We start from the raw sequence: 17,700 nt of genomic DNA, 5'->3' as shown, positions 1-17,700 counted from the left end.
TGCAGCACAGTTCCAGGGGTGGCCAAGGGCAAATTCCAAACCACAAAGGGTTGAGAAGTGACTTAGTGGGGAGAATGTAGTCTGCATTCGGGATAAATTTGGGATACAAAGAGATTGAGCCCCTACTGGAGGCTAGCCAGTATGCCAGTCACTTTAGCACTGTCTTCTACTGTCATGCAAACAAAACTCTAAAAGGAATGTGTCCTTACTCACCTTCAAAGAAGAAAGGGAGATTTGGAAGCCCAATGTGATCCCACAGCCTATATTCTTCTCCATAAACCCCAGTCTTCTCCCACCGAGGGAACAGATAGATACACTGCAACAGACATTTACTGAGGTCTTTACTGCAGCAGGCCAGGCACTGTGCTAAGAACATGTACCTGAATTGTCACACTGAAACTTCAGTTTAAATGCTAGTTTCTTAGAGAATGGACTTGAGGATATGGGGAGGGGGAAGGGTAAGCTGGGACGAAGTGAGAGAGTGACATGGACATATATACACTACCAAACGTAAAATAGATAGCTAGTGGGAAGCAGCCGCATAGCACAGGGAGATCAGCTCAGTGCTTTGTGACCACCTAGAGGGGTGGGATAGGGAGGGTGGGAGGGAGACACAAGAGGGAAGAGATATGGGGACATATGTATATGTATAACTGATTCACTTTGTTATAAAGCAGAAACTGACACATCATTGTAAAGCAATTATACTCTAATAAAGATGTTAAAAATAAATAAATAAAATAAATGTTAGTTTCATTATCAATAGTGTGATGATTAACGGCTTGAGCCCAGGAATCAGACTCCCTGAGTTTGGAGCTCAGGTCTGCCATCTCGGAGTGTCCTTTTGCCTCAGTTTCCTCATCGGTAAAATGGGCTTTCTCGTTAAAATCCTTTAAAGATAATACACTTGAAATCAAAAGAACAGCGAGTACCTAGGGCGTGATAAGTGTGGGGTAAAATGTTAGTTAGCTAGTAGTTTAATTGCCATTTTACAGCCAGGAAAGACAGGGTGAGGAAGGACCCCAGAGGTGCTAACTCTGAGAGCCCGCTCTGGATTCTGGCGCGTCCCAGAAGTCTTTCCGTTTCACCACCGCTCACAATCCTGCCGAGAATCCTCTCGAGGGGGAATGTGGTGGTGGGGGGTTGTAGTGTGTTTGCTTGTTTATTTGTTTTAAGACGGGATTGACTCCACTCGCACATCTTTTTCTCCTGGGGGGCGGTGGGGAGGGGGTGGATACAGAGTGAAGATGCAGAAGAGAAGGAGCGATGATGGGTAAGCTCTCAGAGACACAGGGAGAGATGGCAACCCGGCACAGGTGCAGGGTCCGCAACCTGGGTCTCGAGAGGCCCACGAAAGGAAGCGAGGATGGTGTTCACATCTTGATCTTGTTTGGAATCAGAAGCGAAAGTGTCCAGGAAGAAGTTTATTTTTCCTCTGCTCTCTTGTTGGCCGGGACATAGCCAATGTTCTTGAAGGGATTAAAAAAATAATACCCCGTCCCTCCTACCCTTTCCTTCTTCCTCGATCTTCTCCTTTCCCCCCTCCTCTCCCCTACCACCCCCAACCCTGCTTCCTCTTCTCTCCCTCCCCCTGCTGGTTTGCTGGTTACTTCCCCCTTCCCTTCTCTCCCGGCTATAGCGGGGTCCCAGCTGTCTGCGAGGGCGAGGGATACACCAAGATTGGCTGCGGATCAGCCAGAGAACGAAGGCAGTCTCTCTCTCTCTCTCTCTCTCTCTCTGTTGCACACAACACACACACACACACACACACACACACACACACACACACACACACACACACGCATACACTCAAAACTCGGACTGGCCGCACCGCGGCTGCTCCAATCCTTGCAAAAGGCGAGCGAGCGCCCTCAGGACCGCGGCGCTCAACCCCGCTCAGTCTCTGCGCCCGACGCGGCGCTAGTCCCCGTGCCCAGCGCGGCAACTTCGGCCGGGTGTTCCCGAAAATAAAGCGGGGAGGGAGGGTACAGACAGATCCGAAAACACCCCGGCCACACACGCCACGACTTCAGCTCTTTCTTGGGGTCCGAGTGGAGACTGCGCCGGCAGCGCCCTGCGCTCGTGAGGTCCGCGCCGCTGCCGGGGAAGAGCCCACCTGCCGGTCCGCGATCGACCGGCGAAAAAAGTGGGGCTGGTCGCTGTCCTGCTCAGCAGCGTCCGGGCTCCGGGCGCCCTCGCCCAGCCCGTTGGGAGTTCAACCTTCCTGTCTGCCGCCGGCCCCGCGCGCCGCAGAGGGACCCCCCAGGACGCAGCAGCGGACGCGGACCTCGCTATGGCTGGGGCGCGCAGATTGCTCCGTCTATGGCTGGGCTGCTTGTGCGTGAGCCTGGCGCACGGGCAGAGACTCAAGCAGCATTTCCCGGAGCTCCGCGAGCCTGTGCCAGGCGACCGCACGGCAGGTGGCGGCCCAGACCCCCTCCCGCAGCCGCTCGACAAGGTGTCAGAGCACATGCTGCGGCTCTACGACAGGTACAGCGGCGGCGGCAGAGCCGAGGCGGCGCGGACACCGGGGTCCTCGGAGCGGGGCTCGCCGCCTCGGCTCCCCCAGCCCCTGCGCGAGGGCAACACGGTTCGCAGCTTTCGAGCAGCAGGTGAGTGCCCGAGGCGCCCCCTTTCCGCGGTCCCGCCCCAGGTGTCTCCCGGGACCCCCACGGCTTCCTCGTCTGCCCTGTGTTACCTAGAGACCTTCCCTCGCCCTCCAGCTGCCCTCCGAGGCCCTCGGTCCTGTCACACCCCGCATTCCGCCTGTGAGTCAGCCCAATGGTAGAGTCCGAATTGAGAAGGAGAAGTGGAGAGAAGGGCGCCGAGCCCTGGAGGGGGTCGGCTGGAGGAAGTGTGTGAAAGAAGGGAAGGGGCTGCCCCCGGCTGCCCCCGGCCACCCCCCCCCCACCACCGCCCACAGGGTCCTCCTGCCCTGGGTGTCTGCAGCTTCTCTGGGGTACCTTGTGCTGATGTTTCTTAAGTCGGTCAGCGGAAATTCCCTTGGACTGGGCTTTAGCCATGTTTACCTAGAGGCAGATGTCATTTTATGCCAACCCCGGGGGCACCAGAGAGAAAAGTCACACCTGAACTAGATGCCTTCCCTCGGGCTTTTAGACAGTCGCTTCTCCAGACCTTGCACCTCCTCTTAACTCGCGTCCTCTGTGTTACTATATTTGACACTGTCTACTTGATAGTCCCTTGGTGGCAAACACACAAACTAAACCAGGTGCTTGCGTGTTTTGATTATTTAAAACCCATCTGGGCAAATAGGGGCTGTACCACCCACCTTGGGAGGAGCTGGGAGGGAGGGGAGCAGCCGTGGATGTAAACACCTCTTGGAATCCGCCGATGAAAATCTGCTCATCCCGTTTTTCAACACACAGATCACTGCGGACTGAAATTCATGGCTTAACAAGGTTTCTCCTGGCCCCTGCGGTGAAGCGAATAACTTATGCTAACAGCCTGCCTCCCTTGTGCTAACAGCTTGAGGGAAAGTTTCCTGGACACTAACACGCTTTATGTGCTTTGAGGATGCACCAGGCTTTTTTGTTCACTACATTCACGATAAAGGGACCTGTCTTCAGTGAACCGTTGAAAAATAGCCAAGAACTTCAAGTAAGGGGGCCATGCCTCATGCTCTATCAATTCTGTCAGAATCACTAGAAAGAAATCTCCCAAAGCTTTGATATGTAGGACTCCTGGAAAAGAGGAACACGAAAGCATCCATCAAGGAAAGCCCTAGGTTGACACTGTAAATATACTCTAGAGCTCATAGGCATGATGACATTTACAATAAACGTGAATTATGCTTTCTAATGCAGAAGTCTTCAGCTATAGTCTGAGCTGAACCAGATTTCACTTTCTTCTTAAAACCACGAGCATGATCTATAAGGAGTTGGCCTTTGCTACGGAAACAGAAACCTGCTCTGGTTCATCCACAGTGTGTCAGCCACTTGAGAAGGCTGTCCTGACAGCTGACCACACCAGTGAATGCCCTGTTTACTTTAGTGCAACTCCAAGGGCAGAGCTCAATGAAGAAGTAGTGTGGGAGAAACAAGGGTAGTTGGGTGGGCAAGGCAGGTGGCAATAATGAAGATACTTGAATCATTCTTATCTCGATATTCACTTTCTTGGTACTATTCCTAGGGAGTAGCTGAGGTACCCAGAAGGTGAATAGTATTTTTGGTATCAGCAAATTTCATTTTAGTATGAATCACGAAGTTTGGAAGTAGCATGTGAGTTTGTTTCATTCACACCTATTGTATAGTGTGTTTGTATGTTTGTTTTAGACTGAGGGAACCATGAGTGGGAGATGGATAAGGATTTGAATAACTCAGGCCCCACTTACTTTTTTGGGTCCAACTCACTCCATGCATTATAATTTCAGAGTGTCCCTTATCAGCCTCTCTGTACTCTTATACCATCAAATGATAAACTCTGATACAGAGGCCAGAAGTTCCCTTGAAATGATGAATTGCAGCTTGAAGCATATATACAAGGCTGCGTGCCCTGATAAGAAAAGTAATTCCTTTAACATCCTAGAGACTGTCTTAATGACTTATTCATCAACTGTAGACACTGGTTTTTGTGGAAGCTCAAGTGTCCTGTTACTACCTTGGAGACTCCTGGAGAGACTGTTCGCCTTGGACCCCTTCCAAGAGTGTTTAGTTACTAACACACTAGAAGGACCTTATTATGAGGCAGTTCTGGCTTTAATAAGGCAGAGCTCCAGGAAGGTGCTAAGGTTTTCTTTCGTGTGTGTCTCTCTCCTTTGTCCATAACAGCATTTCTGTAACATCCTTCATCTTGTGACATATGTTCTGATGCAGGCGAAAGATGCTGTCTGCATTAATAAATTAGATATGTTTTTTCTAGTCCGTAGTGTTTAAGTTTCACAACGTATGGGCTTCTCCGTACCAAGGATGTTACAGATTTTAATGGGAGGTCAGGTGTGTGCTGTATCTATGAAGTGGCTGCTGTTCTGGCAGACTTTCCCAGTGCTTATTCAGGCTGAGTTATAGCCTTAGAGCCCTATTTGCTCCTTGGAACATACCTGATTAAAATTATTTATTGTTCTAAACCTAGAATATCTTTGGTTGAAATTTAGCTGCTGTGGTCTCCCTCTGATTACTTTCTACTTAAACCATTACTTGATGGTGGGTGGCATTCATCCTAAATACACTTTCTGCTAACCCTTTTCTCCTCCCTCAATGGTGTGCAGTTGGTGTGCCAAAACCGTAAGTTTGGAGAACTCATAAGTCTTTCTGTGATGTGTAAGGGTTTACATAAAGATACGTTTTATCTTTCCCTTTGTAAAAGGTAATTTGCAAAATTATCGATGACAGAGAAGTTCGGCTTTAGAAAAACACACCGTCTTAAAGGAAGACAAGAGGGATATGAAATCAGCTTTTATTTTAATCTTAGCTTAAGTTGTCCTTGGCTTCTATGTAATAAAAGAAGAGTGTTTTACATGAGGTTTTCTCCTGGCTTGATCCTTTAAGATACATACTTTGTGTTCATTAGTTTCTCATCATTTCCATAGTCACTTAATCTTATTTTTCTTAATCATAAATTTAACCTCTTTAGGGAAAGCAATTAAAGCACAGATGTTCTTATTAGGAAACTATCATTATTTTAATTTATGACATGTAACTACAAAAATGGTTGCATTTCAGTGGATTTATGTCACCTTTAAAAAAAAAAAAATCACACAGACTTCATAGACAAAAAGAAAAGAAAATTGAGGAAAGTCAGACCCAAAAAGGAATATTTTCCTTCAGTGAGAAAGGGGAGAGTCTTTCCTACTGTAACCAAAAGTCTTTAAAAATGAAGAACTATAAAGTGACATGTTTCTGAAGTGCAAGTCTAAAATGTAAGGCTTTAGAAAAGATATAATTAAGGGCTAAACAATCATTCCAATAGGAGCCAGTCCTGTAAAATGCATGGGCCAGTGGGAAAGCATCATTTTTGATGGATTTGATGGCAAGGGGATGTCATAACTTCATTCAAACACAGTTACCTTGAAATTTCTGGCACCTAGAAACTAGGCTTGAAATTAAAGCGTACTTAGATTATCTGATGTTTTTATTCCAAGAACAATAGTACATCTGGAGAAGGGGAGCTGGATGTGCAGCTGCTTTGAATTACACACTACTTTGAATACATGATAGCCCTTAATGAAGTTCTTACTGTAATAAGCAAGACAGCTTTACAATCTCTGACATTTAAAAATCCATAATACCATGAATTCTTGATTATCTATGCTAATGGAAAAGAGAAAGAGAACGTATTACATAGAAAATAATTTAAATTTAGCTTTTTAGTATAGTTTAGACATACTCAAAGAGACCAAGAGACCACGAGGGTCAATGAAAAACATCCCCTAAGCAGATAATTCACTCGGGAAATATTTGTACATTAAAAATATATACATATTTAAGAATATATTAAAAGGGTTACAGGCATTTTATCTAAGCAGTGGAAATTTATAAGCACTTGATTGACCCAGTTCAGATTTTTCTAAAAATTAAATAGAGATGTGAATGTCAAACCTGCTCTTAAGCATTTTGGACTTATACAATTTTGTATTTGGAAGAGGCTTTAAAGAAAGCAAGTCCAACCCCTTACTTAAATGGAAGAAGAAATGGGCATCATGATGTATTTGCCAGACAGTTTTTCAGACATACTGAGCTCATCTCAAAACCTACGATTTCTAATCATCTTATTTTCTAGGAGAAGATTTTTTAAAAGAGGGTCTTTAAAAGATGTTAACAGGTGTTACATAAATTTGCATTCCATGGTCAAATAAGTTTGGGAAAAATGATCAGTTTGCTCTGGGACCTTTCAGGTCCTTTAAATGTTAGTGGACCCTCTTAAGAGTGGATCACTTTCTCCCCAAGAGAGCATTTTAGAGAATTATGGTTCTAAGATATCTATTTGGGGAAACATTGGTTCAGAGCCTTCCTAATTTCTCAAGAAAGAAGATATGCAAAATTCAAGTGAATATTATGACTGAAAACTGTCTCGTTTCTCATTTGTTTATTCAGGATGTTTACTTACATTGTTAGTTTTTGGACTTGAGTCCAGTTGGCATTGTACAGTTGGCCCTCCACATCCCTGGTTACCAGGGATCCAACTACAGATTGAAAATATTTGAGGGGAAAAATTTCAGAAATTTCCCAAAGGCAAAACTTGATTTTGCTGAATTATAAGTACTCTAGAGATGGTTTAAAGTGTACGGGAGGATGTGGTAGGTTATATGCAGATACTATGCCATTTTATATAAGGGACTTAAACATCTGTGGCTTTTGGTATCTGCAGGGGTCCTGCAACCAGTTCCCTGCGAATACCAAGGGCCGACTCTACCATCTTCCTGATTAAATATCTTAAACTTCTCTGAATGTAATTTTAGAGTTTCTGTCATTAAATTTTATTTTGCCTGTTTCCCTATGAATTCTCCTTCATTGTTTTCTTCTATAGGATTAATATTTATTATTTTACATCTAATCTGGTATTATTCTTTTAAAAGAAAAGCTACTTTATTTGTGGAAAAATTCACTAGAGATCATGCACATCACTTCTTTAATGTTTTACCACAATTAATCCTTGGTTATAGACACCTCTCAAATCTCTTGTATAATCCCAATTTGTTTGCTGTATTTATTAGATATAATAAAGCTCATACCTATCAAAAAGCCTAGTGAAAATTATTGAGCAACTTTGCATATACTTTGTATTTGCTATTCAGGATTTTTGTGCTACGTCAGAAATTTTCTCCTAAAATTTTAATGGTTTTCTCATATATCCAATGTGTATACCCTAGTAATCAGTATCTTAATAACTTTATTTCAGTGGTATGGTGGAAAGAAGTTTGGCATCACAAATAGTCTCTATTTGAACTTTCCTACGCCAAGTTTCAATTCAGAGTGAATTTTTAGGATTATGTTATGAACACATGAAAATAGAATTTTGTAATGGAAACACTGACATAGTATTAATCAAGTGACACAAGTATACCAGGATAATATCTACTTTGGACCATAGTAAACCATGGCAGTATGACCGAAGAGCCCTCATCTATGGAATATATTTAAAAATCCATAAAATTGCTAGTCTATTCATATGTTAGTAGTGGCTGTGTCCTAGAATATTTTCAGGGATGATATTATTAAAGGCACGAATGTCTCTTTATTCATCTGAAACATCAGCATGTAAGTCATAAAGCCAATTGACCATGGTGTTTTATTGACTCCTTCAATGATCTACCTTCCTTTACGACCCATCGTTTCTTGGCAATAGAACCACAGTAAATGCAATGCCTTGATTTTATTTGGGCACACTGTAAGTAAAAGTGTTTGGACAAACTGATCCTACTGTATTACCAACTTCAGTATGTTCTTCTTCCTTTATTGAGTGAGTAAATATTAAATATTCCTATTAAATATTATAGTAAGTGTTAAATATTCCTTTTATAAAATAATTGCATCCAATAGCATTAGAAATGAAAGCTTCTTTGCCCAGTCCTCTGATTTTACAATTAAAACTATTGAGGCCCAACATGATCCTCTTTGCTTTTCCTTCAAAGAAAATTTTAATTTAATTGCATGGAATTAATCTAAAGACTGTTTGAATTGAGTATAATTGCTGCACTTAGGCATGGGTTAAGATAAATGGTTTTCAAGAAGAGAATAAATTCCTAGAGTTTCAGTTTTTCTATTTCCTGAGGCTAAGCATTAAGAGATCTAAATGCAAAAAAAAAAATTAAAAAAAAATAAAAAATAAAAAAAAAAGAGATCTAAATGCTAATCTTGGCTGAATTGCTAATTAATAAAGTTATCTAACATTGCTAGGCCTAGTTTTGACATCTATCAAATGGCTTAAGTCACACTTACTGTGCTAGTCTCACAGAAAGATGGTGCAACTTAATTGAGAAAAATTGAGTGTGAAAATGCATTAAAAGTTTAGAAGCCCTATATAAATGAGGTATTCTTAATATTTGGAGATATTGTTTCTCTCTAGCTTCCCACCAAACCTTAAACCTACGTAAAACATTAATAATTGCAATTGTTTGTAGCACAAAGGATATATCTGGGTAGCAATGTAAATATGAAGCGGTAGTAGTCCTCTTGTAATACAGTCTATGCTATGCCAAACCTACATTCAAGAAATTACTGTTTCTGTCCTGACCTTGGTGGCTGCATGCAGCAGAGTTGCGCCTCTTTATAGTGATTTCTTGAAGTTTGTTTTTCTCAAAATATGGTCCCTAGATTGGTAGTAGCAACATCACCTGGGAATTGTTAGAAATTCTCCAGCCCACCCAAACCATCTGAATCATACTCTGAGTGTGGGGCACACAAATCTCTGTTTTCACAGGCCATCAAGGTGATTCTGATGCATGTTTGAGACACTCTGTTCTAAGCTCACGTCTCTGGAGTTTTGAGTATCTTATAATCAGCGTCTGAAATCTAGGATTGATTAACGTTCTAGTTCTGGTCTCATCCGGCCCTTTTAGTGGGCCTTTCCCCCAGACAAATGGTTTATTAATTTATGTAAGGGTAACTTTCTTTCACTTTGGAAGGTATATTAATGTCTTTATGACAGTTTTACCCTGGGGAGGAGTTCAAAAGTAAGTTGATAAAGACGTCTTACCCTTCTTTCACAGCTGCAGAGAGTTTGGGGCCTGAGTCGCAGGGGCCAAGTCTCTGGAGGGCAAAGAGCGTAGCTCATGTCATGCTTGTATTCTGAAGGCCTGGCATAGTTTGCCACACAGTAGGCACTCAGTAAATATTTCAGTTGACCTGAATTAGATGTTCAGAGGACTAGATAAGAAAACATAGTAGAAAAGCTATTTGCCAGGCAAAGGATCCTTTAAAAAGAAACTTGCCATGAAAGAATTTCCCACGAGGCACTTTACCACATACACGTTGAACGGCAAAACTATTCTATTTTATAGACCACTGTTCTTATAATGCTTCTTTTCTGATGAACTGAAACTCCATACGGTATTTATCCCCAAGAAGGCCTTGTGCTGACTTGAAAGTTTTTTCACTTGAAAGCTTTTTCACTTTAGTGTGAAGTAGGAAACATTTTAGAATCTGGTAAGTTTATACCGTTGCTCATTCAACAAATTTGACAAGTATTTTTCAGGATCAGTGCTCCAGACTGTGCAAAGAACTAGGAGTTCAAAACTTTATCTGGACGTGGGTCTACCCTCCGAGAGCTCACAGTCTAGGAATGCCCTTGGATGGAGGCGAAGAGCAGATAAACTGATCAGTGAACATTTTGCTGTTCTAGAAAAACATACATTATACCATCTTTGGCCATGTTTTACTTTGGACATAGAGAATGGTTGTTTTGAGATCCCATAAAAGTCAGTCATTTGACTGTAACCCTGCAAGAAAAACCACATTCTGACTTTGTGTTCTATTTACAATCTCTCCATCTCACCTTTGCCCGGAAACGGAAGGTGGCATAGAGGAACTGCAGCTTTGACTCCATAATCTACAGCAAATATTCAGCCAGTGACCATGGACATATATGGCCCTGTCCTAGGCACCCCTGCATTTCTAGCAGCTGTGCTTTGTTTGGAGAAAGAGGTGGAAAAAAAGAGTTGTTCTTAGTTACATATTTTCTGTATGACTAAAATGTTTTCCCTGCTTCCTGGGGATTTAACAAATCATCAAGATTTCATTTAGTCTATTTGTTTTAAAATCAGACTTTACATAGAAAGCTTTCCATTGTATATTCTATTTCCCTTTGAAAACGTTCTGTGTGGGCCAGCACGAAGGTGACCTTCCACTCACCACTCCCTGGGCACTGCCTTGGCTCCTCCCTGAGAGGAACTGAACTGTCGCAATAGTACAGCTGGTCCCAAGTCACAGTTTCCTTGCTGAGCCCTTGGTTTCATGAGGTGCAGGTGCTTTCTTTTCAGATGAAAACAGAAATAGATCTTCTACCTTTATCTAATAACCAAACTCCTTAAAAAGTCCATATAGGTAGTACAAGACCTGGGTTCCTCTCCAAAATCAATGCTCACCAGCTGGCTGGCTTTTATGGTCCTTCATTTTTACATTTCTACAATGAATAGGTTGGACTAAATCTGTTTATTCACAAAAGAAGCATTTATTGAGCACCGCTTAAGAGTTAAGCCCCATGCTTGGGACTGAAGAGTCTGATGTAATTACTACAGAGCCTTGTCTTTAAGGAATTTATGGTCTTAGGAAGGAATAACAATATAATGAAAATAGTAATAGAGGAGGGGTCTGAACCGAAGGAGTGGGTTGTAGTGACAAGCTTGCCTCTGCTTTGCCTTAAAAATCGAATCCGGATAATAATCAAGGAGAACTACGTTGGGTGAAAGCATTTCAGGGAGAAGTGGCAGCAGCCGCAAAGTCCTAACAGATGTGCAAAGGAAAGTATGGCTTGTTCCGAAACTCAACTGACTTCTAAACCCCTTTCCAATTCACAGGTATTATGACTCTAGAAAATTCAGAGTAAGATTATCATGCCAATGGCATGATAATCTAACTAGACCACAGTAGACGCATTCTCAGCAAGGAAAATCCAAGTTTGTGCTAGTGCCAGCAAACAGTAAGAAAACAGCACCACCTATTGGTAGTTATATTTTGGCATCAAAAACATTTCCTTAGGAAGAGCTGGATATATAGCCTGTCGTAGTTCTTTGCAAGGGATCTGAGAGGTTATCTAGTTCACTTTTCACACCTTCCCTACCATAAAGAGATCCTCCTGTAATAGTCTTGAATTATGACCATCTCTCTTCTGTCTGCCTGGTCCCACAGGGGTCTCACCCTCAGGCTAGACACTTAGAAAGTCATTACTTACGTTGACCTTGATTCTGGTTCCATTCAGCTGTCACCTTTAGACTCAATTCTCATCTTTGACACTGACAAGAAAAAACCTGATCTCTCTGCAGCCCCTCAAATATTTGCAAACAATTCTCATGTCACCGATTAACCTTTTTTTTTTTTCTTCTTCCAGAGCACGTATTCTCTATTTAACTCAAATTTGTAAGAAATAACTTTAAGACCAACATCTTGGTTACTTTCCTACTTGCTCTCTTTTATATCAATAAACTAGTTAAAATGAGAGCACCCAGAATTAAGCATGCAACTCTAGATAGAATTGGATTGGCGTGGCACAGTAACGTTCTCTAATACCTGAAGACTACCAAGAGCCTAAAAATACATAAACTATTGTTTTGTAACCTGATAACATCTGCCATTGCTTTTTAATATTATTATTATATGTTTGTTCTTATTAACCAGAAAGTATACCTCCGTTTCCGGATTCATCGATTCCAAATAAGTAAGTATCGGAATATTTCAGAAGAATAGAAAAAGTGAACATGAAAGCATTTTCCATTCACTGATATTTCAACGTAGATATCTTCTTCACAGATAAGTCTGCTACTCATGGGGAAGAGAGAGAAGGCTACTGCAAAACTCCTGTTGTTAAGTATACGAGAAGATACTTTTTTGAAAAGTTAATTTAATATAAAATCTAAAAAAGCATGAGAGTAATTGAATAGATATTATTACCACATATTTCAACTTGCAGGGAGGTATTTATCTTATCTTATATACTCTACTGCACTCATCTACTCAACTCCATGCAGCTCTCTAACTACTCTTTTTGTCCGTTTATAAAGACTAAGTATTTGTTGACTTGCTTTAGGGAAAAGAGCATTGACTTGCACGGAAATGAAATGTTTAAAGTCAGGGAAGGCAAAAATAAAGTATGGGTTAAAGAAATCAAGGAATGTTTTGTGGAACTGTTGAGACTTCTAGCTCATTGTTTTAAAAGACGTAGGGAGGAGGGAGATCTAGGGCAGGCAGAGGTAATTCGTCTCCTCATCTGGGTGGAAATAGCAAAGGCATCGAGTGCTACGTATCATACAACACCTTTAGTTAGGAGCTAAATGTGAATTGGCCATTCCTTTTCTGAATTTCAGCAGCTTAGGTGTCCGTAAGGACTTCGAATAACCACGTTAATCTGGGATATTTTTATAAGTTTCCATTAAACATTGGAAATATTGCTCATGCAAAATCTTCCAGATGTCCCGCACTGCTTGTGGCTAGAATGTGCTGCTTTTATCTCCTCCCCAACACTCCCTTTTCCTTTCATTTTTTTTTTTAATTAAAGTATAGTTGATTTACAATGCCATGTTAGTCTCAGGTATACAGCAAAGTGATTCAGTTATACATATATATATATTCTTTTTCAGATTCTTTTACCTTATAGGTTATTGCAAAATATTGAGTGTAGTTCCCTGTACAGTAGTTCCTTGTTGGTTATCTATTTTATATATAGAAGTGTGTATCTGTTAATCCCAACCTCCTAATTTATCCCTCCCCACCTTCCCCTTTGGTAGCCATAAGCTTGTTTTCTATGTCTGTGGGTCTATTGCTATTTTGTATATAAGCTCATTTATATCTTTTTTTTTTAATTCCAAATATAAGCGATATCATATGATATTTGTCTTTCTCTCCTCATTCTTAAAAGTCTGGTTAAAGGTTGCATCTTCCCCATAGGTCCCTCTTCCCCATACATGGGGAAAGTTCATTACTTCCTCCTTTGTGGTCCAAAAGCATAGTTAATACCTTTGACTTTGACGGAAAGTAGCATCATCACGGTGTAGCTACCTGCATATTAATCTTTTCCCCTTGTCCTGGTGTGGACAGCAGTGGCCACTGGGCAGCCCTGGGACCCAGCCAAGGGTCCAGCACCTAATAGGTATTCAATTCATATTTATTAAAGTAAAACATTTGTTTTGCTTTAGTTCCTGTTCTTTGTTGGTTGTAGTGGTTGTATATGTGTAATACACAAATAACACAATTGAAGCTATGTGTATAATTGCTTTGCCATAAAGCACTGTTGCTCAACTGCCCATTTAACTCTATTTTAGAGCAGTCTGTTGGTCTTAGACTTTTGATTGCAGATTGAACTGATTAGCTACAGCTGGAGGGAAAATTTTAAAGTATTCACCAAAATTATCTTAATATAATATGTCCTTAATAAAGGAAGGTGTGTTGCATTCCAAGAAAATAATCTTTTGCTCAACTTACATTTTGGTTTGCATATTCATGTTTAGCAAATTCCTAATTCTTCACCGCCTTTGAAAAACAATGCCTTTTTTCTTTCCTTTTGGGCTATATGACCACAAAAATGGTGGTCATTCCACTGTCCAAGAGAAATTTACTTTGAACCACAGATGTGAGCCACATATGTAATTTAAAAATTTTGGTAGCCACATTAAAAAATATGAGAAGCGAAAGGAGGAATTAATTTCAATAATATATTACATTTTAAATGTTCTGCGCCCACACCAACAAGCAATTCTTGAACACCAGCAGGGGGTCTGAGAATTCAACTGAATTCTCCCACCATCTACCCGAAGACAGCATCAAATTCCGTAGGTAAAGGGCTCAGTCCCACAAGACTGTCCTCCACTTCAGATGCCAGCCCCGAACTCAGGTTGTTTCCTGTGCCTCTGACCAAACTAGCTACAGATTGGAGTTTCCCACAGCCTCCTCCTTGGGTTTGGTTAATTTGCCAGAGTGGCTCACAGAACTCAGGAAACCCATTTACTCACTAGATTACCAGTTTAGCATAAAAAGATATAACTCAGGAACAGCCAGATAAAAGAGATGCAGAGGGCAAGGTAGGGGAAAGGGCTTGGAGATTCCATGCCCTCTCTAAGCATTCCACTCTCCCCAATCTCCATTTGTTCACCAACCCAGAAGCTCTCCAAACCTTGTTTTTTAAAATGTTTATGGAGGCTTTGTTACCGAGTCCAAGTTCGCTCTGCTCGCCACAGGACAGGACAAAAAATTGGAGACGAGGTGTTGAGTCAAGGAATACGACTTTATTTGCAAAGGACAAGAAGATGGCAGACTAGTGTCTCTGAAAAACCATCTTATCAGGGTTTGGATGCCAGTTTCTTTTATAGCACAGAGAGGGAGAGGAGATGAGGAAGTAAAGTAAAAAGGCCATAAGTTTTGCGAATATCCCCTGGAATGGCCAGCCTCAGGGAGGGGATGTGTTCATTTCTTCTTAATTGCAGCCATCCACAGGTGGACAGAGTCCGTATGTTTCCCTGAACAAAGGCACTTTGGTTTAACATTCAGGCAGAGGAACAGGGTTCCCCGAGGCAGGCCATTATGTACAGACAGTATCCTTTTAGTGAACAAAAGCAGCGGAAGGCAAAGGTTAAAGTCAAAGAAACAGATCCAATATGTTGTCAGACTTGGCTCTTCCCTGTTACAGCTTCATTATGTAGGCATGGCTGATTAAATCATTGGCCATTGGTGATTAATTCAACCCTCAGCCCCTCTCCCCACCCCAGAGGTGGGGATTAGAGCTGAAAGTGCAAATCCCCAATCACAGGGTTGGTTCCCAGGCAGCTAGACCCCATTCTTAGGTGACCTCCAAAAGTCACCTCATTAACATAACAAAGGACACCTTATGGCTCTCATCACTTAGGAAATTCCTAGAGTTTTCGGAGTTCTAGACCAGAAACGGAGACGAAGACCAAATATGTATTTCTTATTATAAATCACAGTATCACAACATTTAACCCAGTGTATCCAAATATTATGATTTCAACACATAATCAATATAAAATATATTAATGTGATATTTTATACTAAGGCTTCGAAATACAGTGTGTATTTTACACTTACGGCACATCTCAATTCAAACTTAAGTGACTAGTTGCTATCCTAGTGGACATTGCAGGTCTAGTTAGCTAACATTCATTGAGTTTTTTCCTAAGGGCTATGTGCATTACCTGCATTCTTTCAATTAATTCTCACAACAACTCTGCCGTTGATACTATTGGGTTCATTTTACAGGTGAGCAAACTGAGACTCGAAGAGTTTAGGTAATTTGCCTGAGTACAGCTATTGGGTGTGGTGGAGCTGAGGCTGGGCCATAGGGTTTTGACTTCAAACGAAGGCACTGAATTAAAATTAAAGCCATCAGAAGAGGCAATATGGCGAGTTCTGTGACATTTATGAGACGATATTGAAGATTAGACACAAGGCGGAGGCTGGTTAACAGCAGGGCACAAGGTGTCTGGAAACGTGTGTGAAAGAAGGAAATAGTTTGAAGCAAAATGTAGGGAAAGGAGTAGGATTGGTTTCCCCAATAAGACACGACCACCCACATCCCTCGGAGTTCATTTCTTCCCTGCCACTGTGTTCGTTTGGCAACCATCTGATTGCCACATACTTAGAACAGAGTGACTTCTCTTCCTTCCATTTAAAACTTCCATCTGGGTAAAAGTACATGCTCTTTGAATGTATGAATTAAAAGTATGAATTAAAGCTAGAGTCTGAACAAGTCTGATGCCATGGCTTTGTTATAAAGGTCTGTAAAATATTATCCTGGTGTCATGGATTATACAAACATTCACAAATGGCAATTTACTCCTTTTCCCTCACACAATGTTAGAAATGAGTAAAATATGTTTCCCACTGCACTTCCCTTATACATGGGGACTCAGTGAACTCATTTTAAGTTTCCAGATCTTTATAAAAATGTTTTTACTAAAATATGTCTTGGATCAAGAGCATAATTTCACGATTGCGTGTATGTTTCTGAAACAAATATGTATATGAAACAAGTGTATGGAGGAGGGCCCAGGCTCTGGTGACCGATCCCAGGACAGGGGATTCTTGAGCCTAAGCTCAGCCTTACCATTAGCTCATTAGATGATCTCAAGAACAGGAACCAATTTCTGCCCTTACTAATCAATCGTCCATTCTGTTACTCTCTCTCATTTCTGCATCTGAAGACTTGGATATACAAATTGCTCAGTTTCAATAATTTTGTTGCACTCTATAGAAGCAATTCAACTCTTATGTTCATGTAATGTCATAAACTTTAGACAAGCTCCACAACAGCACTAATTCTTCATGACACTTTCTAATGTGTGACTCATGTTTTCAGATGTTATCTGAAGATGGAGCTATATGGTCTTGCTTACCCACCCTCATCCTGCACCCTTAACTTTGTGAGGAAGATAGAAGAAGGGGTAATCCCTGTATTACGGTTAACACCAGCACTAATAACAATAATAATTTATACTTAAGAAACACTTACTGGACCCCCTGAACTGATTTACACACATCTCATTTAATTCTGATGACAGGAGTATTATTCCATTTAATGAATGAGAACACTAGTTACATAGTTAATAAGCGGCTGAGCCAGGAATCGAATCAAAGTGAATTTACTTCCACTAATGCTTGTAACCAATAGGCTAGACGCTGCTTCAGATAAGATGCTATCATGGCACTGTGCCAAAATTACAGGACTAGTTCTTGGCAGTCTCATAATTAAAAGCCAGAACTCTCAGCTCTCATACCACTAAGTTTACAAGTGTGTTTCAGTAAAGGAAAGAGAAAATTAGTAAAAATGGCTGATCCTTGCTTTCATCTTCATCCAGTTTATAAAATTACTCCTTTTGTTTAGTTGTGGTGAAAATTACATAATTTAAGCATAGCTATTTTTAAGTGAACAACTCAGGGGCATTTGGTACCTTCACAGTGTTGTGCAACCACCAGGTTTATCTAGTTCCAAAATATTTCTATAATCCCAAAGTAAAACCCCCTACCCATTAAGCAATTTCTCCACATCCAGTCCCTGGCAAACACTAGTCTGCATTCTGTCTCT

General features: G+C 41.2%; 1 protein-coding gene across 1 annotated transcript in view; it reads left to right on the top strand.

Moving 5' to 3' along the window:
* Positions 1–2,107: 2,107 nt before the first annotated feature.
* The window catches only part of BMP3 (bone morphogenetic protein 3), a 28,546-nt gene continuing 12,953 nt past the window's right edge, over positions 2,108–17,700 (top strand). The window contains exon 1 of the mRNA XM_082390822.1: positions 2,108–2,612. Coding sequence (XP_082246948.1) covers positions 2,294–2,612 — 319 coding nt within the window. The 5' untranslated portion in view covers positions 2,108–2,293. The remainder of the gene's footprint in view (positions 2,613–17,700) is intronic.

Source organism: Balaenoptera borealis (assembly GCF_965194805.1).
Source record: "Balaenoptera borealis genome assembly, chromosome: 4".
Taxonomy (NCBI): domain Eukaryota; kingdom Metazoa; phylum Chordata; class Mammalia; order Artiodactyla; family Balaenopteridae; genus Balaenoptera; species Balaenoptera borealis.
This window is presented reverse-complemented; position numbering and strand designations above follow the sequence as displayed.